The sequence below is a fragment of the Cnephaeus nilssonii genome (assembly GCF_951640355.1).
Source record: "Cnephaeus nilssonii genome assembly, chromosome: 2".
Taxonomy (NCBI): Eukaryota; Metazoa; Chordata; class Mammalia; order Chiroptera; family Vespertilionidae; genus Cnephaeus; species Cnephaeus nilssonii.
The window spans coordinates 90,926,117-90,952,674 of NC_137073.1; the positions used below are offsets into that span (position 1 = coordinate 90,926,117).

At 40.5% G+C, this 26,558-nt stretch overlaps 1 protein-coding gene across 5 annotated transcripts in view; it reads left to right on the plus strand.

The window, feature by feature from the left end:
* The window catches only part of DROSHA (drosha ribonuclease III), a 103,403-nt gene that overhangs the window by 39,069 nt on the left and 37,776 nt on the right, over nt 1–26,558 (plus strand). For 4 of the 5 annotated variants that reach the window (XM_079779751.1, XM_079779750.1, XM_079779754.1 and 1 more), the window contains 7 exons: nt 7,012–7,181; nt 12,798–12,922; nt 14,558–14,657; nt 16,764–16,871; nt 22,699–22,806; nt 23,280–23,418; nt 23,770–23,830. In XM_079779751.1, the coding sequence (XP_079635877.1) occupies nt 7,012–7,181; nt 12,798–12,922; nt 14,558–14,657; nt 16,764–16,871; nt 22,699–22,806; nt 23,280–23,418; nt 23,770–23,830 (811 nt within the window). The remainder of the gene's footprint in view (nt 1–7,011; nt 7,182–12,797; nt 12,923–14,557; nt 14,658–16,763; nt 16,872–22,698; nt 22,807–23,279; nt 23,419–23,769; nt 23,831–26,558) is intronic. The other variant, XM_079779752.1, reaches the window with a different exon arrangement.

The following is a 26,558-nucleotide window of genomic DNA, read 5'->3' on the forward strand; positions in this document are numbered from 1 at the left end:
AAAAAAAACAATTTATTTTCTCACTCAATTAAAAAATATAAGTAACTATATGACATGTTTTTTTAAGCAATATTTTAACTGTCTTTGAAAAAACTTTACGAGTCTAGCTATGAGATATGGCATTATATTTGGTGTTTTTAAAAATGGTGGGTTTGTAATGAAATCTTTGGGTGCCTTTTTGTTTGCAAAGTCTTCACCACCCTAAAGGAATCATCCCTAGGTCTCATTCTGGTTTCTCCTTCACTGGTATTTCCAGTGATATGCTCATACTTCCGGCCATGCATGCCCTTATTTTCTTTGCTTCCACTTGAATCTTCGTTTTGCTCTCTGCATAGTCACCTTTCTTTGCTTCTCGATTAAGTTCTGTGCTCTGACTTCTGTCTCTCAGCTCTAGGGGCCTTGGTGCCTTACACTAACCACCATCTTCCATGGAAATGTCAACTCCACCATTTGCCTTTTTTCCCCTATATGTGTGCCACTCAGGTTTGGCAGCTGCAATAAATCTGTGATCTACAATTCAGCTGTTCAGCTTTTTAGCATGTAAGCCTTCAGCCCAGTCTACATATCCATAGTTTCATAAGTTTAGCCTTAGGCTCATGTGCTCCTTCTCATGCCTGCTGTCCTTCTGGGCAGGAAGCCTTCCTCCTCAGGCCTTGGAACTTACCCTAGAGCCTGTCAGACCCTGGTCCAGCCACACCTGTCTTTGCTGTGGAACCTAGCCCCCCTAACCCCATCCCCACCCTGCTACTGCTGCTGATGTCAAAGCCAGTTTTCCAGCCCAGCCAGTGTAGTTCATTGGTTGAGCGTCAGCCCATGCACCAAGAGGTCAGCGGTTCAATTCCAGGTCAGGGTACATGACTCGGTTGTGGCCTCGATCCCCAGCAGGAGGTGTTTCTATCTCTCCCTCTCACTTCCTTTCTCTAAAATCAATAAAACATATTTAAAGAAATAAAGCCAGCCTCCCAAAGACCAAATCCAGGGCACACGCTTGTTTTAGTCTCCTCCTGAAGGTGGTGCCTGGGCCCTTGACCTTGTCTCTCTGCTGAGCTACCCTTAACTTTTCTCTGAGTTCTGATGCATCGCTTTGCGGCTTTTGTTTCTTGTCCATTCATTCTAGCTTAGATTTGTCCTCTGGATTTTGTCCTTTCCTCAGTCCAGACATTCAGTCACAATGACATATTTTTATTTTAGAATAGTGTTGCTCATGTTTTCATTAATTTTTTTTTTTTTTTTTGGTTTGGAAATATATTCAAAAGCTTTTCCCTTTGTACATCTGGTTTTGTTTTATTGAGAAGTCCTTTTTTTTTGTTTCAAGTGAGTGCATCTTTGATTTTATAATGGCACGTTAGCAGTGAACTTATTATAAAATGGTGTTACAGTGAGTTTGTTGAAAAGCCTTTTCTTTCAGTAACTGTCTGCCTCTAGACATTTTATGACCAAGCAAATATCTAAGACAAAGTGGACAGTTTTAAAAGCATCTTAAAGGAAAATCTTACGTTAGATATTTACTTTGTGGGATTTTAACTCCCACAAAATGTTTTCCATAACTATTTAGGGATAAATTTTATGTTGTCATTAAAAGAAGGTCTGTTGATTTATTTTTCAAACAAGATATACTTTTTTCATTAGACTTCCCTTTGAAAATATGCTAGAGAAACTTGGAGATTTCAGTATGGAAATCCAATTGATCCAGCACCATTTATTGAAAAGACCATTGAAATGAATTGAAGTGTTTTCTCTGCCTTCAATTGGGTTGACTTGGTGTGTGTGTGTGTGTGTGTGTGTGTGTGTGTGTGTGCACGTGTGTGTGACAAACAGTACAAATGTTTATACTGTAAAAAATGAGCACCCCTCTAGACATGTAAAAATGAGTAGGTGCCATAAGTGGTTTGATTTGTATTTGTTTTAACCTGTGTAGGGAAAATTAATGCTTTTTTGTTTCAGTGGGCTAACAACATGTTATGCAACTTGCCTTTTTACTCACCTGTTTTAGACATCCTCCATGTAAATACATCACCTCATTCTTTAAAACTTTCATAGAATTCCATAGTATGAACTGACATTAATTTTTTTTGACAGTTTATTCTAGTGAAGAATATTTTGGAGATGGCTATTTTCTCCCCATTGCATAAATACTTCAGGAATTGTCTTTTGCATCTATCCTTTTGCATTTATGTCATTGTTTTCATAAGGTAGACTCCTAGAAGTGAAATGATTTGTTAACAACAATATGTAAAGATACTGGAAAGATACTGGCCAACTTCTCGCTAAAAACTACGTAATTTGTAGTTGTAACCAACATTTTTAACGGTACCTATTTTCTGTACATCTGCCAACACTGAATAATACTCGTCTTCTATACTTTGTCTAATAGGCAAAAGGCCATCTCATTGTTACCATTTCCATTTTACTTGCACTACTCTGAGAATGAGCAACTTTCATATATTTCAGGTATTTCATGGTCCTCTTGTTCTCTTAGCTTTTCATTTATATCAGTTTATTATCTCTGATAGAAAGTTTTTTAGGCATCATATTTTTTCTTCAGTTTTCCAGTTTGCCTGTTTTGAAGACAGCTATCTCAGTTGCTTTCTACAGACTTGTCCAAAATTAAGCTTATAGTTTAAATCAAGGATTATTCAATGAAGGTCATTTTTCCAGAAGTTAAACCAAAGAACAACCAGTTGATTGAAATTAATTTTTCCCCCACATTTTTGTGTGTGTTTTTTGTTTTTTTTTCTATCCCTACCTCTCCCTGTTGCAGTCAGACAGTTAAAATGAACTCTCCTAGAGCCTGTTCAAGGTTTTATTTGACTGTAGCTGGGGCTGGGGCTTCAAGATAGGAAGGCTGCATGTACAGGAAAGCCTGTTCATTGCTTGAGTCATTGCTGTAGTAAAGCTTTGGAAATCCTGAATCAGTTTTGCAAATTGATTATCTAGCAGACTGATTGTTGGAAATTGCCCCACCCTGGAGAAGTAGTTCTCAGTTGTGGCTGACAGAGGGCTAGCGGGTGGGAGTATATCTCAGTATTCCCAGGGAGACAAGCATGGTTTGAAAAAAAAACATTAATTGAGATAATATCTACACTAATAAAAGAGAAAGATGCAAATTTACCGTACCTCCGTGACGCCCACCAGCCAATCAGGAGTGAGTATGCAAGTTAACCTGACAAAGATGGTGGGTTAATTTGCATATGCAGGCATCTGGTGGCCTGGGTCCTGGGAACACCCTTGGGACCCAGGCCGCTCAGAGTCTGTAGGCCCACGCGTAGGCCCTGAGCAGCCGGGATCCCAGAACGCCCCTGGCCACTCCTGGCCTACGGGCCTTGGCGCCGAGTGGCTGGGGGCGGGGCGGCAGAGGCTTGAGCAGGGCCTGAGCGGAGCCGGGGGGCCCTGCCCAAGCCATGACGGAGGCCTGAGCAGAGCTGGGGGGGCCCTGCCCAAGCCGCAGCGGAGGCTTGAGTGGAGCGGGGGCCCCTGCCCAAGCTGCAGCAGAGGCTTGAACAGGCCTGGAGATGGGGGGTGTGCCAGCCTTGGCTTGCCAGCAGTCCTGCCTCTGTGTGTGAGCTGCAGAGGAAACACCTTTTCTGACCTCTCATTGGCTAAGCTCCCTGTACGCCACTGGTAATGTTCTTGGGAACTTGGGTAATAAGAATCCAAAAAGGTGATCTAGGGTTTTTCCACCACACTCCTGGAGGAAAACACGAAGGTCCAATGCTGGAGGGCTAAGAAATGTCATATCCTGCCCTAGCCGGTTTGGCTCAGTGGATAATGCCTTGGCCTGCCGACCGCAGGGTCTGGGTTCAGTTCTGATCAAGGGCATGTACCTAGGTTGCAGGCTCCTCCCTGGCTGGGGCCCAGGTCAGGGCTCATGCAGGAGGCAACCAATCAAAGTGTCCCTCTCACATTAATGTTTCTCTCTGTTTTTCCCTCTCTCTTCCACGCTCTCTAAAAATCAATGGAAACATATCCTCAGGTGAGGATAATAAAAAAAAAAAGAAAGAAATATCATATCCTATGAAAGACACATCTTGAAAATGCCTAAAGAAAGTTGTCATTTTTTCATGGTGAAGGGACTGGAGTCTGTGTTGATGAAAACACCTTGGCGGCTGTGGTGACTGGCAGTGGCTGTAGCAGCGGGGTGATGGGGCTGGCGCCTTCCCCTGATCAGCTCGGTCGCCTTTCACAGAGGGAGGCCTAAGCTGTCAGTAGGACATCCCCTGAGGGCTCCCAGTCTGTGAGAGGGGGCAGGCTGGGCTGAAGGGACCCCCCCCCCCCGCCAGTGCATGAATTTTGTGCACCGAGCCCCTAGTCATAGTATAACTTGGTATTTGGAAAGTTTTGAAAATACCTGTTAATACAGATTTTTAGACAAGATTATTTAAAGGCATCTTAGCAGGAATACACAGGGGACATAGTAATGCAGCTGTATAGTTATTCTTAGTGTAGGGAAGGAGGAAGGCATGTTTGTGTTTGTTAAAATTGAGTGTTAGACTGTTGAGAAGCACTTGTGTAAACAGCCATATTCTTAACACAAATTCCCTAACAAATTGCCCTCCCCCGCAAATAACGGTATAAATAATCAGACAACATAAATGGAGAGGATTGGGTCTCTAAGAAATAGTTATAGTCTGTCAGTTCATTAATGACTGTCCAGATTCATTCCCTGAAACACAAACTCCAGTTCTTTTCGAATAATGACCCGTTGTCACGGCTCTAGTCCCAGTGCTGGCACAGCGCCTGCTAACCTTAGCGTACCCACTCTCAGTTCTCATTTGTATCGTGTCCTATTTATCTCAGCCAGAGAGATAAAAATGGCTTCTTAGCCCTCGGTGACACCATTCCATAAATCCCCAACATAAACATGTAGCAAAGCAGACAAACCAAAAGAGGCAATTCATTAACATTAGTAAATTCATGGCAGTCTGTGAGCAAGTGGCCATGTTATTTATCTGCTTCAGAAAGTCACTTCTCAAATATTTATGAGGGTCTTTTTTGCTGGGCTGGGTATGAGGATACAGCCCTTGCTTGGGCTCTGGCAGGATTCTCTTGTCTACCTTCTCTTGTTAATCCATAAGGATTGCACCTCATTACTGACCCTGGAGTAGTGCCTCAGTCCCCCTCCTTAGGTTATCTGCTCTGGATTTCTACATTTTTTCACAGTGGTAAATATCTGTCTTTTTAGGTTTTAGGTGCTATTTTAAATATTTAGCAGATTTCAACATGGATTTACACTTTCTCCTTCAGCATGACTGACTTTGCACCTGATGTGTGTATTTTTTTTAAGAAAAGTATTTCTAGTTTCTATGTTGCTGTAAAATTCTCCTGCCTCGTTGGCAGCTGTGTGTGTGTGTGTGTGTTAATCCTCACCCGAGGATATTTTTCCATTGACTTTTAGAGCCAGTGGAAGGGATGGAAAGAGACACAGAGAGAGAAACATGGGTGAGATACATCAATTGGTTGCCTCCCACATGTGCCCTGACCAGGGCTCGGGATCTAGCTTGCAATCGAAGTACATGCCCTTGACCAAAATGGAACCCAGGACCCTTCAGTCTGTGGGCCGACACGCTGTCCACTGATCTGTACCGGCTAGGGCTTGTTGGCAGCTTTGTGCCCAGGCTAGGTAGAAGCATTCTGGTGAGCATGTGGTGACCTTCTTTCTTTATCTTGTGAGTATTCTCCTAAATTGGGAAATATCCTTGGTGTGTCAAATAAAAGGGACATGGAGACTCTGTTTCCAGTGTTAGAAGAGTGCCTATTTCATAGTAGGTGCTCAATAACGATTTGTTGGATGAATAGACAAATATTTAGGTTAATGAATGAATGAATGCAGGATGTCTATATATAGTAGCTCTGTAGCAGCAATGTCATTAGTTTCAGAATAGCATCTGAGGTTAAAAAACCCCACACACCAGAGAGAAATCTTGATACTTACTTTTTTCTTTCTCAGATGTGTAGGCCTATCCAAGCTTGAGCCCACAGCAACTTGTATGAAAATCTTTTATCCTTTTTCATTTTCTGGTAGCCCCAGTTCCTTGGGTATCTTAACTCCTCTAGCACAAATAGGACACTCTCATTTGTGCCCACCTATCCCCACCATCTTGGTTTCCTTATTCTCCATGAAGTGTTGGCCTCATACTGCGGCTTCTAGAATATTTTGTGACCTGGGGAGGGTACTCATTGTCCTCTAAACTCTCAGGGCTCTTGTCCTTTCTTTGGGTAGACCTAAGTCAAGAAAAGGTGTATAAGGTGGTTACACATATTGGTCAAGCAGCTAAGTCCAAAGAGAAGCCAGAAACCCGAGCACCGGAAATTAATGCTCACATTAAATGAGTCTTTGGTTTATCAAGTACCAGATTAATTGGCTTTTTCCAAAGTACTTTAATTGCCCTTTGTTGTTTTTACCTTCTGTACTTAGTAATACGTGCTCCATAAGCCTCAGAATACTTGCTATTTTTCCATGTACTAACTCCATAATGATCTTCATGATATTAGTACAGACTCTTTAGGACTATTCATCATGGCAGGTGTAGCACATTAGCACCAAAAAATTAGACCATCACACAATAAGCTGAAAACATCCATAAATATCTCAAAAGCTTAGAATTTCCTTAAGATAATAACATCACTGCTAAAGAGCTTTCATCTGTTACCTAGAAAGAACGATAAAATATTTAAGTTCTGTATATTGTAAGCTGTGGTTCTTCATGCTAGATGGTTTTAAATTTATTTAGATAGACACCTTTTTTTATATTCACACCTTACAAATGGAGCCTTTTATCATTTAGAAGGTTGCTTTTACCATTTTAGTAAATGAGATGGTTTATGAGCACTGTTTATCAATGAAACAAATGGCTTTCGGATTATTTGGCACCTGGTTAAGCAATGTAAATTCTAAATTACCTTTTTATGAACGCTCTTTTGTCTCTGTTGTCTTGTTTTTCCTTATTTGGCTGATAACTGGCTGTGCATTGAGTAGCCTCATTTCCCCCTTTCTCTCTACTCCCACCCAAGATGGAGGGAAGGAAGTGCTGTCCATGCACCAGATTCTCCTTTACTTGTTACGGTGCAGCAAAGCGCTGGTCCCGGAGGAGGAGATCGCCAACATGCTGCAGTGGGAAGAGCTCGAGTGGCAGAAATACGCGGAAGAGTGCAAAGGCATGATTGTTACCAACCCCGGCACGGTAGGTTCCGGTGCTCACACACTCAGACCCAGCCACCTTCCTTCTGGGTGTGAATGTTTCAGAAAAACAGTGACAACATTTTCAAAGCTTTATCCTTGGGTAGTTTTTAAATATTTAGTAGATACGAAAAATCCTCTCTAATAAAATGGTAATATGCAAATTAACAATCACTCCGCTACATAAGCCACACCCACCAGCCAAGCCACGCCCACCAGCCAATCAGGATGAGTATGCAAATTAACCCCAATCCAAGATGGCTACAGCCACAGAGAGCAAGGTTTCCTAGGTAACAGAGGAAGCCAAGCTTTCCATAGCCGTTGCAGGCCTAAGCCTCCACTCAAGCTACAAAGTTTCAATTATAGAAGGTAAACAAATTCAAACAAATGGCGGCAGAATGGAGCTTGAGAGAGCAAGCCAGGGTTGCCGGCGGCAACAGGGGAAGCAAAGCTTTCCGCACACCCTGGCTGGGCTCACCTGCTTAAAGCTACAAAGTTTCAATTGTAGAAGGTGAATTAACTGCCACATAAATGGCTGCCACCCCAGAGGGAGCAGCAGGCTTGGCTCCGCCCCAGGCTACAAAGTTTCAATTGTAGAAGGAAAATAAATTCCAGATACCAGGGCCTCCCCTTGGGTTGCCAGGGGGTGTGGCCGGCCTGCAAACCACCACAGGCCCCTCGCTCAGGCCACCCCACACCCCAAGGGAACCCCCACCCTTATCTGTGACACCCTTCAGGGCAAACCAGCTGGCCCCCACCCATGCACCAGGCCTCTATCCTATCTAATAAAAGAGTAATATACAGATTGATCATCACTGCAACACACAATATAGCTGCCCCCATGTGGTCAAAGATCCTGCCCCATGTGGACACAAGATGGCCACTGCAAGATGGCCAGCAGGAGAGGGCAGTTGGGAGGCACCCAGCCTGCAAGGGAGGGCAGTTGTGAGGGACCAGGCTTGCAAGGGAGGGCAGTTGGAGGTGATCAACCCTGCAGGAGAGGGCAGTTAGGGGTTTCCAGGCTGGCAGAGGAGGGAAGTTGGGGGCAAACAGGCTGTCAGGGGAGCAGTTAAGCATCAACCAGGCTGGCAGCAGAGTGGTTAGGGGGTGATCAGGCTGGCAGGCAGAAGCGGTTAGGGGCAATCAGGAAGGCAGGCAGGCAAGCAGTTGGGAGCCAGCAGTCCTGGATTGTGAGAGGGATGTCCAACTGCCCGTTTAGGCCCGATCCCACCAGGATCGGGCCTAAACGGGCAGTTGGACATCCCTCCAGGAATCCCAGATTGGAGAGGGTACAGGCTGGGCTGAGGGACAACCCCCCGCCGTGCACGAATTTTGTGCACCGGGCTTCTAGTATTACAATATAGGTGTATTTGGTAGTAAGTTCATCTTATTGGTAAATTTATTCTGCTCTTTATGGAGACTTTTGAAGTTCTTAGGTATGTTCAGGTCTGATTTTTTAAATAAAAGTAATATATCTTCACCATAGAAAATTAGGAAAATCAAAAAGCAGCCCAAAGAAGGCAATAAAAATGATCCATAATTCCATTCTGTAGAGATGATAATATTCAGTTTTCTGGTCCCTAGGATATATTTCATATTGTTTTGAAACAAAATTGGCATCATTCTATTAAATAGTATTATATTAAATATTAAATATTTAGACCTCCTTATCCTCCAGAAACAACCACAAAACTTCATTTTTTCATAGTCATAAATTTTTCTTTAGGAGTGTTAAAAAAAAAAAAGACCCCTAAGTTATAAAATTAACTCCTTATTGTTGGGTACCCAGGATACTTCCAGACTTTTGCTAAAACAAATAATGCTATATTGAATTTGTATATGTGTGTACATATATATGTGTATATGTATGTGTCTTTGAATATTTATCCATTTAACTCCTTAGGGAGAAGTAGTCTGGATGTATACACATTTTAAGTCTTTTGATACATGTGGCAAATACCTTCCAGAAAGGTTGTAAAATTTGTGCTCTGACTAGGAAGATATGAGGGTACCCATTTCTTCATATTGGCTATACTGTTTAAAATTAAAAAAAAAAAAAATCTTTATTGTTGAAAGTATTATACTATTTTAACAGACAAACTTTGTCAGTTGATAGGGAAAAATATTTAGTTCAGTTTTGTATTTATTTTGGTTTCTAACAAAAATCGATATTTTAAATGTTTATTGGCCTTTTGATAATGGTCTATCAATATCCTTTGTCAAATTTTCTGTTGTGGTATTTGTCCTTTTTTATTGATCCTTTTATTGATCTTTTTCCATAATTATTACAAATATTTCCCACTTTATTTTTTCAGTCATAAATTTCTTGAGGAGTGTTTCTTATTATTTTGTTTTAAAATTAGCTTCTAATGTTAGTTGTTGAAATAAACATGTGAAATTTAAAAGAGCGAATTAAAAGATAACTAGATTTATCTTATAAAGAAAATGCTGTTTTATATATTACATCAATTAAAATTATTTTTTCCTTAAAATATGTTATTTCATAAAATAGTTGTATATTGGCATCTAATCAGGATAAGTTTTTCCAGAAATGGAGAATTAAAATATTTCCATGTAAAGAAACAAAGTAATCTATTTAAACAAAGCTGTGGTTTTAAAAAGGCTGCCAAATTTGTTCAATAGTCATGATTCATAAAAATAAAACTCTGGACCAACTTTCTGTAGCATGACAGCAACATCTGCACAAACAAAATGTTATTTGCAAACCAAACATTCCAGCTAATGCCAATTATTTTAAACAGATCTCGAAAATGAAAGTGTTTAATAAATAAAAATGTTTTTCAACATAAAATTTATTTAAAATTAAAAAGTCATACAGTTTTTACTGTTATATTGTTAAGCCACATAAATCATTGTTAAAGTAACTTTAAAAGAAATATACAAGTCATAGCACTATGAGAGTGTGATTGTGAATTTGATTTTTCTACTTTAAACAGCTGCAGAAATTTACATTTCTTCTGTCAGGTTTATAGCTGGGTCAGAAGTTGGGTTCAGATGATGGTGGTGGCAGACATGATCTTTTCATCGTGGTGGGTCCACTCCAAGAATCCCATGATTTACAGTGGACACTTTGGGAAGACTTTCTCCCTGGAGCTTCCTTCCATGTCCTGGCTAACATTTTCTGAAGTCCTAGAATCAGTAGGAGAGCTTTTGAGACTATAAGAATTCCATGATTGACCCTATATACTCCAGGCACTCAAGGATCTGTAGTTTAAAAAAAAAAAAAAAAATCCGAGGGACTTCAGATTCACTCGTTGCTTGTTACTGAGCTGATGGCATGGAGCACATTTACTCCATGACCAGGGTCCTCATTCAACTTACTGTTGAGGGACAACCATGTGAGCCAGATACTAGTGAAGTATAGAGATGTGTATGACGCTTGTCCAGGTGCGGTCTCACAGCATATCCATGTAAAAGGAGTCTGGGATGAACCCTTGAATCAATGGGCCAGTCAGTAGAAAAGCCAGCCAGGAAAGCCCGTAGTTTTAGGTGAGATCACTCGTCTGGGCTGCTGGGGATGCTTCATAAACACCACAGGAAGGTCTTTAAGGAATTGAGAAATTGTATCAATTATTGGCATGTTTAAATGCACATACTTGGCATGGTGTTTGGCCAGTTTGAAGATAATGAAGAAACCAGGATGAAAGGTTTATGTTGGAAAGTAGGTGGAAATAAGAAAAGGTAAATTTGGATGCCAGGCTTTGGGACATGTTGAAGTTAATTCTTTTTTAGTATTTACCTAAAAATATGTTTAAAGGAGGAACATATTCTGAAAACTTACATGATTCAAACATCTTCCATTATATTGTTTTGAGGGGGGGGAGGGGGGAACGAGTGTACGTTTCATCCTTGCTTTGAAAGCTCGCCCAATGGTAAGAATATTGGGGAATTTATTAAATTTTCAAGCCATTATGGTCACATTAAGTACTTTATTGCTGCAGAATTTTAAAGAATTAATCTCCCTCTTTGGGCACTTTGCTTCTGCCAGAGAATACTTTGGTCATTAATGAGAATGTTTTTTTCTTCTGTTTCTACAAAGATGGCATGTAGCTATTATAGAGTGTGGCCAAATTCTAGAACTGATTTCCTTCCCCTCCCACACGTATAAATTTAGAGATACTATAGATATTTTAAGTCAGTATCTCCTTGTTGATTCTATAGCATGGTGTTTAAAATCCTGGGAACACAAATAACTCACTAGTTCCTTTCAGTTGTGCAGTTTTTCTTTTAAAAACGGATCCAGGTGCTTTGATGCACAAAATATTGGAACCAGTTCTTAGGCCTAAATAATATGTTGCAACATCTGTAATACTTTTAACAATAAAGATAAATTTAAAAAAATATGTTGCTACTGTTGATAAGCACTTACATAATTTTATACTAGGTTACCTGTGACCAAAATCTTCTCTAGTTATTAATTTTGAGAGCAGAGGCTAACTTTTTAAGATACCAGTGAAATTTTGATTGTTAAGTAACATTTAAATATTTCTTAAAAACCTAATGTAAGTTGTTTTTAAACTAATGTGGATGAATTTACATAAACCTATTCACATTGTCCCCTACTTGGATTTGTCAGAGGCTGCATGGGGCTACAGTTGTGGATAGGATAACCAGCTTGTCCCAGTTGTTGGGGGCTGTCCCGCTTTTAGCATTGAAACCCCTCAGTCCTGGACAGTTCAGACCACCAACCAGACTCTAGTTGTTGGTCATTGCTGGGCAACAGGATGAAGCTTATTGGCCTCCTTGTGGATCAGTTCTGTAGCCTTTGGTTTAAAGCAGCTGAGCCAAAGACCCCCCAATCCCCTAGTAAGAGTTTAGTTTGTAATTATAGAGGCCTGCCAGAGAGTTGGGCATAAGCAAGCAGGTTGCTAAAACATTCTCTCCATGATTTTACCTTCTTTTCACAAACTTAAGCTTTCAGGATGAAAGGTTTTTTATAAATGATCCCTCATATTTTAGTAACTCAAGAAGGAATTAGCTGTTCACTTTATTTTTATTAGACTTAAATAAAAAATATGAGGCTCTAATAAAATTAAAAATGGCCTACATGGACATAATAACGAGGAACTTAACCATTTGGCCTTTGTACTACCATACCTTCTAGTTTAAAGATGTGGAATTAAAGGAATACAATAAGGTACAGAGAGAACTAATGGGAAAAATGTATGTAGAGGCATCTGTCTGTGCGTTCTGAGAAGTAAGCTATTCATTTGAAATGTGAAATTAAAACAGAATAAGACAGCACATCTCTTCCCCGGGATGTGGAATACTTCTCCGGTGCCTTTGGAGAGGTTAAGGAAAAGTTACATCTGACTAGGTGTCCTTTTAAAAGTTTAATTTTTAAAGGTTTCCGTGTGGACTGCAAAAAAGGACAAGATCATTGTTCATTATGCCAAATGGCACGGACTCATTTACAGGGATGACATTATAGTTTTTATATACTATAGCTGCTATGACTAAAGGGTTTAAGTGACATTTTCCCTTTGGGGATGAGGCTTTCCTAGAAAAAAAATTCGATTAATTTCTTTCCTATTTAGGTTAAAGTCAATACTTACAGACTTCTTATGGGAATAAATGGCTTTGATTTTTTTTTCTGTAGAAACCAAGCTCTGTCCGCATTGATCAACTGGATCGTGAACAGTTCAACCCCGATGTGATTACTTTTCCAATAATCGTTCACTTTGGGATACGCCCTGCACAGTTGAGTTATGCAGGAGACCCACAGTAAGATATTTCTCGGTGTTTGTCTTAGCCAATTTCACCTTCTACTCGCAGCTTCATTAGCAGAGGATACCTTTTAGTGGATGTTTTCCTTTTTAAAAATTAAGAACTGAAATGAGCCATGTTTCCAAATTTAGGTCACCAAATGGAACAGACGTTGGTAGCTTACAGGAAATTATCATTCAATAGATTATCCTTTGCGATCTTGGTCAACAAGAGTCCTGTATGTTTTTAACCTTTAAGGAACTTTTCGTTTATTCGTCCTTATAATACTTATTGGTACTATTTTTCAGTGCCCTCTAGAGGAAAGTAGCATTGTGTTGGTTCCTAGTACTGCTGAATTCATACAGATTCTATTTTTTTGGAGCATCTTAATAAGAGCTCAAGACCCCATGCAAAGCTAAGGGTTGTGTTAGAAGGAGAAGCTGCAGCTTCTGACTTTCAGAATATTATTTTCCACATTTGGGTTTTTCTAACTGGCATGTTAGTGTTTTTCTGGGAGAAGATGAACATGTGTGGGATTGAAAATATTACCATATTTTCTTCAGGAGTGTTTGAATTTCCCACCTTGTTAAACAAACGAATAGTTTCCTGAGTTAAAAAAATTCTTTTAAAGGATTCATAATGGGAGAAAAGGGCATTTGGGATTTTCAATTCATAAATAAAATTCTGGCTAATATATTAGAAGAGGCTAAAGGGTTTTGTGTTCTCCCCCCCCCCCCCCCCCCACACACACACACACTTTGGATAAAAGTATGAAGCAGTGAACCAGGCACTGTGTAAGTACTTCTTTCTTTCCTCCATTCTCTAAGAAACTTATCAAAAAGAGACCCAGCTGAGGCCGAGAAAGGAGCAGTTTCAATGACAGAAGCAGTTTCAAGATGACAGAAAACCCTTTGAAAGTCCCTTCTTGTCAGAAAAATGTTAGTAGAATGTGATTAGGCTCTCGTGGACTCAGGTGGCAGGAGTGTGAATTGATAAAGGACTCCCCTTCATTCCCAGGGCGCTTTAACAGCATCCTTCAGGCCGATCTAGGTTACCACATATTTGGCTACAAACGTGCTTATTCTTGTCCTGGTATATACAGATGAGTGTACACCATTCATCTTTTCCCCTCCCCACTGGAGAAATGGATATAGCTATGTAGCAAGGGTATTGACACAGATGTGGCTTTCTTTCTAATACTCTACAAATTTTACTTTCCGTCTAGGCAGTTCAGAGACTGACAGTATCCTTACTAAGTCAGGGGTCTTTCTCTCAGCAAACATCAGAAAGTACATGTTTAAATAAAATTTGTCACTTTCAAAGAGGTAACAATGAGAAACAGCATATGTTTTTATTGGTTTTGTATATTTCCTTTGGAATTCTTTCCAGATAGATTCACCCATGTAGTGACACCTCATTTTTCAACCAAAATAAGCAATAATCATCCTAATAACTAGGTTCCAGATAGCTCTTGGTCATCCTGACCTTCAATCCCCCAAACCATATTCTTCCTTAGAATGAAGGTTTGCTGCCATTATGGTATAAAAAAAGAATGCAGTTTATAATTGAACAGGCCTATTGAGACAACTGGCTTTATTGTGCTTCAGGTTTGCCTGCTCTTTGTTTAAGATGTCTGTCTGTCCTTTTCCTTAGGTACCAGAAACTGTGGAAGAGTTATGTGAAACTTCGCCATCTCCTAGCAAATAGTCCCAAAGTCAAACAGACGGACAAACAGAAGCTGGCCCAGAGGGAGGTGGGTATTGAGCTCTGTCCTTCTGTGATTGATGATGCGCTTCACGTATATTTCAAGATTGTCGCACGTCACTGCACTTCTGAATAAGATGGGAAAAGACTTTTATATATTTTTTTAATTTATTTTTTACAGAGAGGAAGAGAGAGGGATAGAGAGTTAGAAACATCGATGATAGAGAAACATCGATTAGCTGCCTCTTGCACAACCCCTACTGGGGATGTGCCCGCAACCAAGGTACATGCCCTTGACCGGAATCGAACCTGGGACCTTTCAGTCCGCAGGCCGACACTCTATCCACTGAGCCAAACCGGTTTCGGCGGGAAAAGACTTTTAAAAAGTCATACTTTACTCCCCTCCTCACATTAGTAGGCTGATTGATTGTTTTTCATCTTATTAGTATCTAAGAAACCATTTTTCCTCCTAAAAAGGATACTTTCCTGTCTTTCTTTTTTTGTAAAAATGATAGTTTCTTAACTAAAGGATTGCTACCATTGGGAATAAATGTATCTTTTATAGAAATTAAAATATAAAACTGGCTGGATCAGCTTTTTATCATAATTAGACTGCACATAAGATAACTTTGGGTCTTATGCAAATTTCTTGGTGTTAAGGTTGTAAAAGATTGTCTTATGTCTGTCAGTTTAGTAGGGTGAACTTATTTTGTAAGGTTTTATATTCTACATATTCTACACTAGAGGCCCAGTGCACAAACTTCGTGCATGGGGTGGGGGGGTGTCCCTCAACCCAGTCTGCACCCTCTCCAATCTGGGACCCCTTGGGGGATGTCTGACTGCTGGGATCGGGTCTAAACCGGCAGTCGGACATCCCTCTCGCAATCCAGGACCACTGGCTCGTAACCGCTCGCCTGCCTGCCTGCCTGCCTGCCTGCCTGCCTGCCTGATTGCCCCTAACTGCTTCTGCCTGCCAGCCTGATCGCCCCCTAACTGTTCCCCTGCTGGGCCGATTGCCCCCAACTGCCCTCCCCTGCCGCGACCCGCTGGGACTGGCCTCCTCCATGCCGCACAGAGCCGCGGGACCCCCAGGCCTCACCGCACCGGGCGGCCACCAGGCCCTGCCTCTGCTGTGCGTGGCCATCTTGTGGTTGCGTGATGCCACCTTGGCTTTTATTATATAGGATTCCACATGTCTTTACTAATGGGTCATATTATCTTTATATTCCAGGACCACTTATGTTTTAGTTATAATTTTAAGAGTAAATGAATTTGGTATCAAAATAGATTTTGTCTCAGTCAGTGAGGTTTATTCTACTTGGTGGTGTAAGAGCAAGGCTCTGAGGCTAGGCAAGGTGTTTGAATTCTGGTTTCGTCACTTACTGTGACTTGAGTCAGTCAGCTTCAGTATAAAGGAGGGAAGCAGGGCTGAGGGAAGCTGACTGAGCTGTCCCGCTGTTGGTGCCCCAGGGAAAAGATAGTTGTGTGTACTTCTGAAATAGTCCATTGAGCTTTCCTCTCATCAGGGGTGGAGGTGGTGGTGGTGGTGGTGGTGGTGGTTTCTTTGTTACTATGAATTCCTATGAGGTTGTTACTGAGTAAGTATACAAATATAAAATTATTTTTATGATTAATTATTTGAAGTGCAGTTAAAGGAAAGAGTTCCTGACTATGTCTTGCAGAAGTTTTGGATTATTGTATATTTTAAAATAAAATGTATCCTTCCGATAAGAGTTGTTATAATAGGTTGGCAAATTGGAAAGTGACTTTTAGAATTACGTGGGTTGCAGGTTAATTTATTGATTGTATTTCTTAGATGTAAAGGCTTGACATAAGGCTTTATATAATTATAATTTTTACATGCTGATTTCAAGACCCAAACACTACTTTTTAAAAAATCAGTAAAGGTCATTTTTAATTTGAACTTGCCAGAATGGTAGATTTGGCTTAAATCTTTTTCTTATCTAGTTACCCAAGGCTTTGAGCATTCTGTCCATCATTTCAAGTAAATTACTGTAATTTGGCATGAAAAGGTTTGAATGCCTGAATGTAAGGGTGATATTGAATGAATCTAGCTTATTTTTTAATGCTTGATGTTTGGCTTAAAATTTCTCTACAACCATCAGGTGACTCATCATAATGAGTTCTTTTCTAGGAAGCGCTCCAAAAAATACGACAGAAGAATACAATGAGGCGAGAAGTAACAGTGGAGCTCAGTAGCCAAGGATTCTGGAAAACTGGCATCCGTTCTGATGTCTGTCAGGTAATGATGCTTCTGGGAATATAGTCATCCTGTACACCTCCTCCTTTAAAAGTCCTCCGGTGCTGCACTTTTCCTAATTCTGAGAAGTTTCTGCAGAACATATTGCCTTGTAGCTAAATGGGACAGCGACCATAAATTGTTTTGTGTCCTTTAGGTTTTGTTTTTGTTGTCAGTTTTGCTACTATCTTGTTTAACTGTGTGTGTGTGCGCGCGCGCGCGCGCACATGCACATTGTTAGGGTCGGGGGCACTTAGTGACGCTAGACTCTGTCTCTGCATATTGAGTGAAGGCAAGTCCATTCTTCAAATGCACCTGCCTGTTTGCAGCCATGTGCAGGTGCTTGTCCAAAGAGATACACAGCAGCAGCTCTACAGGCAGACTCCTGAAGGTCATGTGTACACACTACAACCCGTGACTCAAGCTTATGCTGCAGAGAACTGAAGGCATTGATGAACGGAATCAGTATAAATTTCATATTTGACCCAAATGATAGTATTTTTTCATTAGATGAACTCAATAGAGGAACGTGTCAGATATATATGCTGACTCACCAATAAGTATTTTTGTTTTTCCTGTGGGAGGAATTTATGCCAGATCAGAGAGCCCCAAAACACACTTGGTTTTTTTGTTATGATTGGTACTGGTTGCGCTGCAGGGAAATTACAGTAAAGGAAAATGACTACCCAGGCTGGGGTCAGGTAATGTAATTAGCTGTGTTCAGCCTTTTGGAAGAATTCGTTCCAGGCTTCCACTTATCTGTTTTGATGGTAGCATATATTGTAATAAGTTCCGATACTCTCAGGTATTCATTTCATCATAATGAGTGTGTTTTTTTAAAATCAATGTTGGCATTTAATTATTATATTGAACAGTGGGATTTAATCCAATAATTAAAGGTATTACTGGGCAATTCATTTCCCATGTGATGTCCAAAGCTAAATAGTTTTGTTTTAAGATGAACTGCTATTGATGCAGTACTGCTAAATAGTTTGAGAATAATCATCTATAGTGGTAGCCAGCATCCTCCAAGTCCTCAATTATTTTGCCAATTGACCAAATTTATTTTTTCTCTAAGTACCTTCAAAAGTGAATATCTTACTCTGTTGATTTCTCTGAGAGCCACTTGAAGTCATAGCACCTAATTTCCTGCTTGCTAGTGTTTCTCCGAATCCATAACATCATCCTGAGGTAGACACCATAAGAACAATGAGTGGAATGTTGAACAGTCTGCCCCAAACCTGGTGATCTCAGTGACAAGTCAGAGTTGATTGCTTGAGAGATCCTAAAATTGTGGAGCATTGAGAACTGGAACGGACCTTAGAGATCTAGTTTAGTGATTTTTAAACTTGAGTTTTTGGTTAACTCTGAAGTTGTTCTGTTTTGTTTTTTAACAAAACCCTGCTAGGCCCTAATTTATAAAAAGATAAAATAATAACTGTCTGATTGGGTGTGGAGGGATTATCCTGTTTTACTTGCTTTTCTTCCCACCCCAGGTTGCAGTCCCTAAGGCAGTTTTGTTCCACTGAACACAATTTTTAAAAACGTATCGGGTCCTTTTCCTCCTTTCTCTTGGTGAAACACATGGGGGTGCTGAATAATCTGCTCCACTGCAGTTTCGTGTTCTTTGTGTGTCACAGATGCCTTACTCTGGCTCCTCAGCTCGGTTAGACATAGCTTGAGGACTAGGTTATTATCTCTGTATACATATTATATTTTTCATTCTGCTTTGAGGTTGGTAGGAGCACTCAGTGACTTTCTTTGACTGACTGGTCAGAGAAAATGGATCCTGATGAAAACGTATACAAAGATGAATATTTTTTCATCTGGTAATAGTTCCTCCCTCTGTAGGATTCCCATTCTTCCAAGACAACTGGTAACTGTTTAGAAGCCATGCTTACTGTCAATTGATGGCATTGGCACCAATTCAGTGGCAATTGGAATCCCCATTTTGGGGTGTGGTGAAGAAGGAAACTTTACTTAGTGCAAAACAGCTCAATTGAGATACAGCTAGGCTGTGAAACAGCACAGATGTATAATAGATCAGTTGTGTCACCACAGGGCTGGGAGGCAGCCCTGGGACCAGGCCCCTCTTCTGTTCTGTTCTGCTCCTCCACAGTCTGCTCTGGCCTGCCCTGGTCTGCTCCCCTTTGCTTCCACAAGACACCTTTGGTGTTTCAGCTCAGTCAGTTGAAACTGTCTTTGATGGACAGTGCACTCCAGAGCCAGAGGGGAGCTGGCTTATATGGACAGAAGTTCCTGCCCATGGTCCCTGATTGGTCTGCCTTCATGTAAATGAAGACTTCAAATCTTTACAGTTTGATTGGTTCAAAATGCACTGTCCTGATTGGTCAGAATAGAGCTGCTCTGATTGGATGGGGAAAGCCTCAGTCCTATTGATTGAAATAGGATTCTAGGAACTCCTTTATAAGGGCTGGCTCAGATGGCAGGAACACAGTGCAGGCAGGCAGTTCATTGCAGAGGCAGGTAGTTCAGTGCAGGCTTCTCCCTGAAGAGCAGTGTGTGTGAGAGGCCCCTGTGTAGCAATGACTGCTAGGCTCTATTTTTCAAAAATTTGAGCCTAGTTAGCCATCAGGAACCCTTCTTAGTAGGTGTTTTTTTTCCCCTCAGGGTTCACATTACATTCTCCCATTCTCTTAATGGAAGTCTTATTTAATTTTAATAAAATTATGCTCGCATTTAAATGACTTAATAAAGAGTGTAAATTGCTAACTTTGAGTTCATAGACTGAATACAGGAATTGCTATATGGTTTGTAAAAAGGAAAACATGTCTACATATAAATGAATGAAAGTGTGAGCCAGCCAGCTACCTGAGAAGTTGATAGAAGCAGAAGAGAAAGAAATCTGGGCACAAGAGCAGTGATGGGGAAGTGGGGGCGCACGGGGTGCGGACTCTTAAAAACAGTGAAAAAACCATACATTACATGTTTTGGTGAAATAGTTCCTTATGTACCAAAATCAAATCATCCTGGAGGCGTTCTGTAGCTGTCACCCTTAGGTGAAGAGGTGAAGTGTCTGTTTATCTACCTTGACATATTAAATATTACTCCACCATCAATGAATATTCTTGGAGTTGTGAAAGTAAACTGTTACCTGCACTGAGCTTAAAACATCAACATATAGGAATGCCACCTTGAGAGAATTTGAAGGTGTTACTCATCAACTCATTCATTATACAGGAGCAATCCAGTTCAAATTTAAATGCAAATACCTAAAGTAAAGTAAAAATGACTTAGGGGAGAATGACCAAGGTAAATTAACTTAATTGACTTTTGGCTCAAAATGAGTATTTTTGCAATGAATATTTTTATGTTTATTTATACTCTTCCTTGCTCCAGAATGGTTTTAAAATGGTAATTCTTAAATATAGGAGTAGTTAAACAACATGCCTATGCAAGTGAGAGGCTCCATGGTGGAAATTATTAAAGCCATTCCTCTGGTCCGTGCCAGTTACTTGAATCTCTGAGGCTTGTCCTCCTGTTAGACTGTCCTCTTGTACTCACCCAGTGACTTGGATTCTGCAGACCCCTCTCCGGTTTTGGTCACATTTCCAGTGAATGCACGATGTTAATTTTTGGGTTCTTTCATTCTCAGGGCCCTCGGACGCCCTGCTACACTCCCTGTCTCCACTCTCACAGGTGACGAGACCACATAGGGCTTTGTCCTCACATACTCTCATTTAGGAGCTCATGGGGATACTTTGTCATCTAGTTTTTATGTATATATTGTTTGGAGGTCTAGTTTGCTATTCTAGTTGCTCTATATTTATGGGAGAATTTTAATATACTTAAAGTTACACATGGCCATTTCCTCACACTCTTTTAGGGGAACTTTTTTTAAAATGAAAGCAGTTGCCAGGCATGAATTAGAGGGAGAGCAAAAAGATGCCCAGTGATTATGTGCTTTTTAACATTGCAGGGGTTCGTATTTTAAAAAACTGAGCCGCAGATGCAACAGTCTCGTAGATAATGTTGAGACTTGGTTGCCTGGGATGGATGTGGGTCATACTTACCTTTCCATGGTATTCACAAGAAACAGACTTATTTGGAAATAGAAACTGACTCTATTTGGAGCAAGTTTAGAGGAAGTGGTGAAGGGACTAAGAGCTGTTTCATATGAGTCAAGGTTCAAGGAAATAAGACTTAGGTTAACCAAGAGACGATGTGGGGGCCAGGCCACTCAATGTATTTTTTTATTTTGTCTCTAGGGGTAGAACTGGGTTCCAAGGGATAAGGGGACAGATTTGGGCTTAATGTTATAAAAATTATCTAGTAATCAGAGTACTCTAAAGAGGGCCTATTCATCTCTCACTGGAGGTATTAAAAAATAAACAATTCACCAGTTTGAGTTCACACTTTAGAAAGATAGTTAGTTGCACTGTATAGTCTTCATGACCTGTCCACCTTGAGTGTTTAGCTTTGACTTACTTGAGCTCCCTGCAATTTAGATGCCTGTAAAACCATATTATACTTGGGCCACACACTGCCATATTACTATATTTTTAAATACAGCACTTATAAAAACTATGTGGACAAAATGCCAATAATTTACATCATAATGGCACATCTCTGGGAATCCCTCGAGGGCAAAAAGAGTGTCTTCATCTTTTTCTCTTCCACACCCTTGGAGGCCTTGCACATGGAGGTGCCCAGTACCTCCATGTCTTTATTGAATTGAACTGGAAAGAAAGACATTCTGTTGATCAGAGAGTCTATTTGGGAGAACTAATCATTCTTTATAAGTTAATAATACAGGGAACTGATTTCTATAGTTTCAAGCAAATCCATTTTCATGTATTTTTAAATACAGCCAGCTTAAAATACTTCAAAGACTAAAATGGTAGAAAGCATATGTCAGTCATTCTGTGGGCTGTGCCCATCCTCCAGGCTCTGATGAATAAGAATGACTCCTTTATTCTCTCGAGTTCTAGGGAACCGTTATTAAAGAACAGAAAAAGACATGCCTTTCATGAAATTATCTCCCAACGAGGTATCTATAGCCAAATGAAAAGTGATTGAAACAAAAAACAAAAGTTCCATGCTCTCGGGTGCCTGAACTGTATCGGTGGCTTTAGAAAAGTTGTCCTTAGAATGTTAAGTCATTAAGTGTGAAACCTGGAATGGCCTTTGAAGATCACCTGGTTGAGAAGGTCTTACCTAAAGGATAGTGATGGGCTTCAGGGGTTCTGAGCCCATTAACATGGCACTCACTTTTGCATGCTTGTGTGCAGAGGCATTTTTTGGGGAAAGAATTATTTTCCTTAGATTCTCAGAAGTGTCTTGACCATGACAAAGTTTCCAGATTGATGAGTCCTAATCCATTCCCTTGTAATTAAAGATAGACAAGGAGGCACAGACTTTCTTGTGACCTTCTCGAGGTTATCTTGCTGAGTACTGATGGAACCAGGGCCATTCCTACTTGAATGAGGGCTAAGGGGACTTGTTGTAAACCGTTTTTTATGTTTGCTTATTTAATCCTTTTAACTGTCCTTGAAAGTAGCTATACTGATCTCCCCCATTTTACAGGTGAGGAAACTGAGGCCAAGAAGTGAAATAACTTGCCCTAAGTCCCACAGTGAATGAGTAACAGAGCAGGATTTGGACCCAGGCATTCTGGTTCCAGAGAATATACCCCAAACAATTAAGGTCCTCCACCCTTGGTAGATGGCGCATCAGGATGCCATGCCCCCACTAAACTGTTTCAAGACACTGTGACATGGAATTTGGGATGTGAAAATAGTTCTCATTTGTTGCATTTTTAAAAAGTTTCATAGAGTTAAACATACTGAATTTTTTTTTTTTTTTATAGCATGCAATGATGCTGCCTGTTTTGACCCATCATATTCGCTACCACCAATGCCTAATGCACCTGGACAAGTTGATAGGGTATACTTTCCAAGATCGTTGTCTGTTACAGGTAAGAATTACTCTCCTGTACACTCACATGATAACAGGATATAGCAGTAATTCATCTTGCAGGTTTCAAATGGAGCATTGAGTTCTCTATTCTGGGAGATGATGACGATGTTTACAAACAGCTCTCTCCTTTATTTTGGTTGCCACTTTCAGACCCTTTTTTTTTTGAGGCCATCCCTAAAGAAACTAAAGCAAAAATTTGCCTGTCAAACCTGAGCCCCTTTTTTCAGGTTTTCCTTTCTTATGGCTCTTCTTTCTAGGTGTTGAGTACTCTAATTCTCCTCCAAAAGATGTAGACTTTTAGATTTATTTTTAGAAGAGGGCTTGCACCAGAGCTGTGGAAATTGGAGGAGATAGATGGAAAGATCAGGGCTTAAAAGTTGACTGTCTAGACAGATCTCATTGGTGGATAATGTAAAGATGGCATTTCTGTGTTGAGTTTTTAAGGCTGAATTTATTTCACTGAAATTTTAGCTGGCCATGACTCACCCGAGCCATCACTTGAATTTTGGAATGAATCCTGATCATGCCAGGAATTCTTTGTCTAACTGTGGAATTCGGCAGCCCAAATATGGAGACAGAAAAGTTCATCACATGCACATGCGGAAAAAAGGTGTGTTTGGATTCTGCTCTCGTGTTTTGGCCTGTGTTCTGGGTTAAGTCTCCACCGGGAATGGTTCCCAGGTGACTGTTCCGTCCTCTCATTCTTCAGTGCTTCTTGGCCCATACGTAATAATATTCACGTTGAGCAGAGCATTGAAATAGGATGGGTGAATTTTTTAGGAAAACTTATTCCTCCTATTCAGTGTTTTAAGTAACTAAGTTGATTAAAATTGTACTCATGCAGATATTAAACTTTTTAAAGTCATATTGGGATGAGCTAGATAATTTTTTCCCAATATGTCATATCATGGCCCTAGAATGCTTCTAACAGTATTTACTTGTGTATTTTTTTTTTAAATAGGAATTAACACTTTAATAAATATTATGTCACGCCTTGGCCAAGATGACCCAACTCCTTCAAGGTAAAGTAGGTTTTTTTTATAACAGCTTTATTGCAGTATAATTCACGTACTATATAATTCACCCATTTAAAGTATACAGTTCGGTAGTTTTTAGTATGTTCACAATATTGTGCAGCCATGATCATTACCTACTTTTAGAACATCTCATCACCTTTAAAGGAAACCTGGTGCCTCTTACTAGTTACTGCCCTTTCCTTCAGCCTGCTCAGCCTTGGGCAACCAGTACTTTCAGTCTTTATGAATTTGTCCATTTTGGACATTTTGTATTAGTGGCAATATATTATTGTATGTCGTGATCCTTTGTGACTGGCTTATTTTATGTTATAGTATGTATCAGTACTTCATTTCTTTTTAATATTCCATGGTATGGTTATGTCACGTTTTATTTAATCATATACCAATTGATAGGCATTTTGAGTTGTTTATACTTTTCTGTTATTATGAATGATGTTGCTATAAATATTTGTGTATAGATTTTTGTGTTGTCATATGTTGGTGTGTTTTTTTTAATCCTCACCCAAGGATATGTTTTTATTTATTTTAAATATATATATTTTTTATTGATTTTAGAGAGGAAGGGAAAGGGAGATCGAGCCCACAACCCGGGCATGTGCCCTTGACTGGAATCGAACCCTGGACCCTTCAGTCTGCAGGTTGATGCTCTATCCACTGAGCCAAACCAGCTAGGGCAAAGGATATGTTTTTATTGATCTGAGAGAGAGAGAGAGAGAGAGAGAGAGAGAGAGAGAGGGGGGGGGGGGGGGGGGGAACGAACATCAGTTGTCTTCCCCACATGCCCAGACTGGAGATTGAGCCCAACACCTGGGTATGTGCCCTGACCAGGAATTGAACCTGCCACCTTTTGGTGTATGGGACAGTGCTCCAACCAACTGATCCCCAGCCAGGGTTGGGCAGATGTTTTGATTTTTCTTGGTTATATACCTAGGGGTGGAATTGTTGGGTCATATGGTAACTTTCTTTAACCTTTTAAGAAACTGCCAGACTGTTTTCCAAAATGGCTACACCATTTTATATTCCCAACAGTAGTATATCAGGTTTCTGATTTCTTCACATTTTTCTCAACACTTGTTACTTTCTCTTTTTAATTTTAGCCATCCTGTTGAGTATGATATGTTATCTCATTGTGGTTTTGTTTGACTTTTCCTGATGGCTAATGATGTGGAACATCTTTCTCATGTGCTTATTGGCCATTTGTATTTTCTGGAGAAATATTTGTTCAGATCCTTTCTCCATTTTAAATTAGGTTATTTTTTATTATTGAGTTATAATAATTTTTATGTACTCTAGATACAAGTCCCTTACATGACTTGCAAAATTTTTCCTCATTCTGAGGATCATCTTTTCACCCACTTGATGATGTCCTTTAAAGCACAAAGTCCAATTTACTATTTCTTTTGTTGTTTCTGCTTTTTCTGTCATGTCTAAAAAACTTTGCCTAATCTAAAGTCACAGTTGATATTTTGATAGGGATTGTGTTGAATCTGTAGGTCAATTTGTAAACAATTACCTCTTAATATTAAATCTTCTGATCCTCCAACATTGGGTGTCTTTATATTTATTTGACTTTTTTAATTTCTTTAAAAAATGTTTTGTAGTTTTTAGAGTATACATTTTGCTTATCTTTCGCTAAATTTATTCCTAGGTATTTTATTCTTTTTGATGCTGTTATAAGTGGAATTGTTTTTCTTAACTTCATTTTTAGATTGTTCATTGCAAGTGTATAGAAATAACAGTTGATTTTTATATAGTGACCTTGTGTCCTGCAACTTTAATGAGCTCCTTATTAGCTCTAATAGGATTTTAGTGTATTCCTCATGATATTATATATATACTAGAGGCCTAGTGCATGAAAATTCATGCACTGAAGGGGAGGTCCCTCAGCCCAGCCTGCCCCCTCTCACAGTTCGGGAGCCCTCAGGGGTGGGAGGCGAACCAGCGATTGGGAAGGCGACGCCCCATCACACCTCTGCTGCTGCTACTGCCGACAGCGCATGCCTCGGCTGCCCTGGTTACCTGAGCCTCGGCTGGCCCTGGGCGGCTGGGCAGCTGACATCTGAGGCTTGCCCGCGCCTCGGGCCGGCCCTGGGTGGCAGGGGGGCTGAGGGGACTGGGGGACTCCGGAGGCAGGTGCACGGAGCAGCCGGGCCCACCTGCCACCCTGGTGGGGCTGAGGGGACTGGGTGCTGCCATATTGTGGCTGTGGGCACTGCCATCTTTGAGGGTGTGACAGTCAGTTAGCATATTCCCTCCTTATTGGCTGTGGGCACCACCATCTTTGAGGGCGGGACAGTCGATTAGCATATTCCCTCATTGGCTGTGGGCGCTACCATCTTTGCGATGGTGTGAGGGTCAATTAGCATATTCCCTCTTTATTAGATAGGATGATCATATATCTACAAATAGAGATAATTATTTTTATTTCAGTCTGGATGCCTCTTGTTTTATTTTCTTAACATTGTTGCCCTGGTTAGAGACTCCAGTACAATCTATAATAATAAAAGTGTAATATGCTAATTAGACTGGACAGCTGAAGGACCTTCCGGATGTCCTTCTGAATGACACCACGGCAGTGGGGGCTGAGGCAAAGGCTGTTGGGGCGATCAGGCAGGCAGGCAGAGTGGTTAGGGGCGATCAGGCAGGCAGGCAGGCAAGTGGTTAGGGGTGATCAGGCAGGCAGGCAGGCAAGTGGTTAGGGGTGATCAGGCAG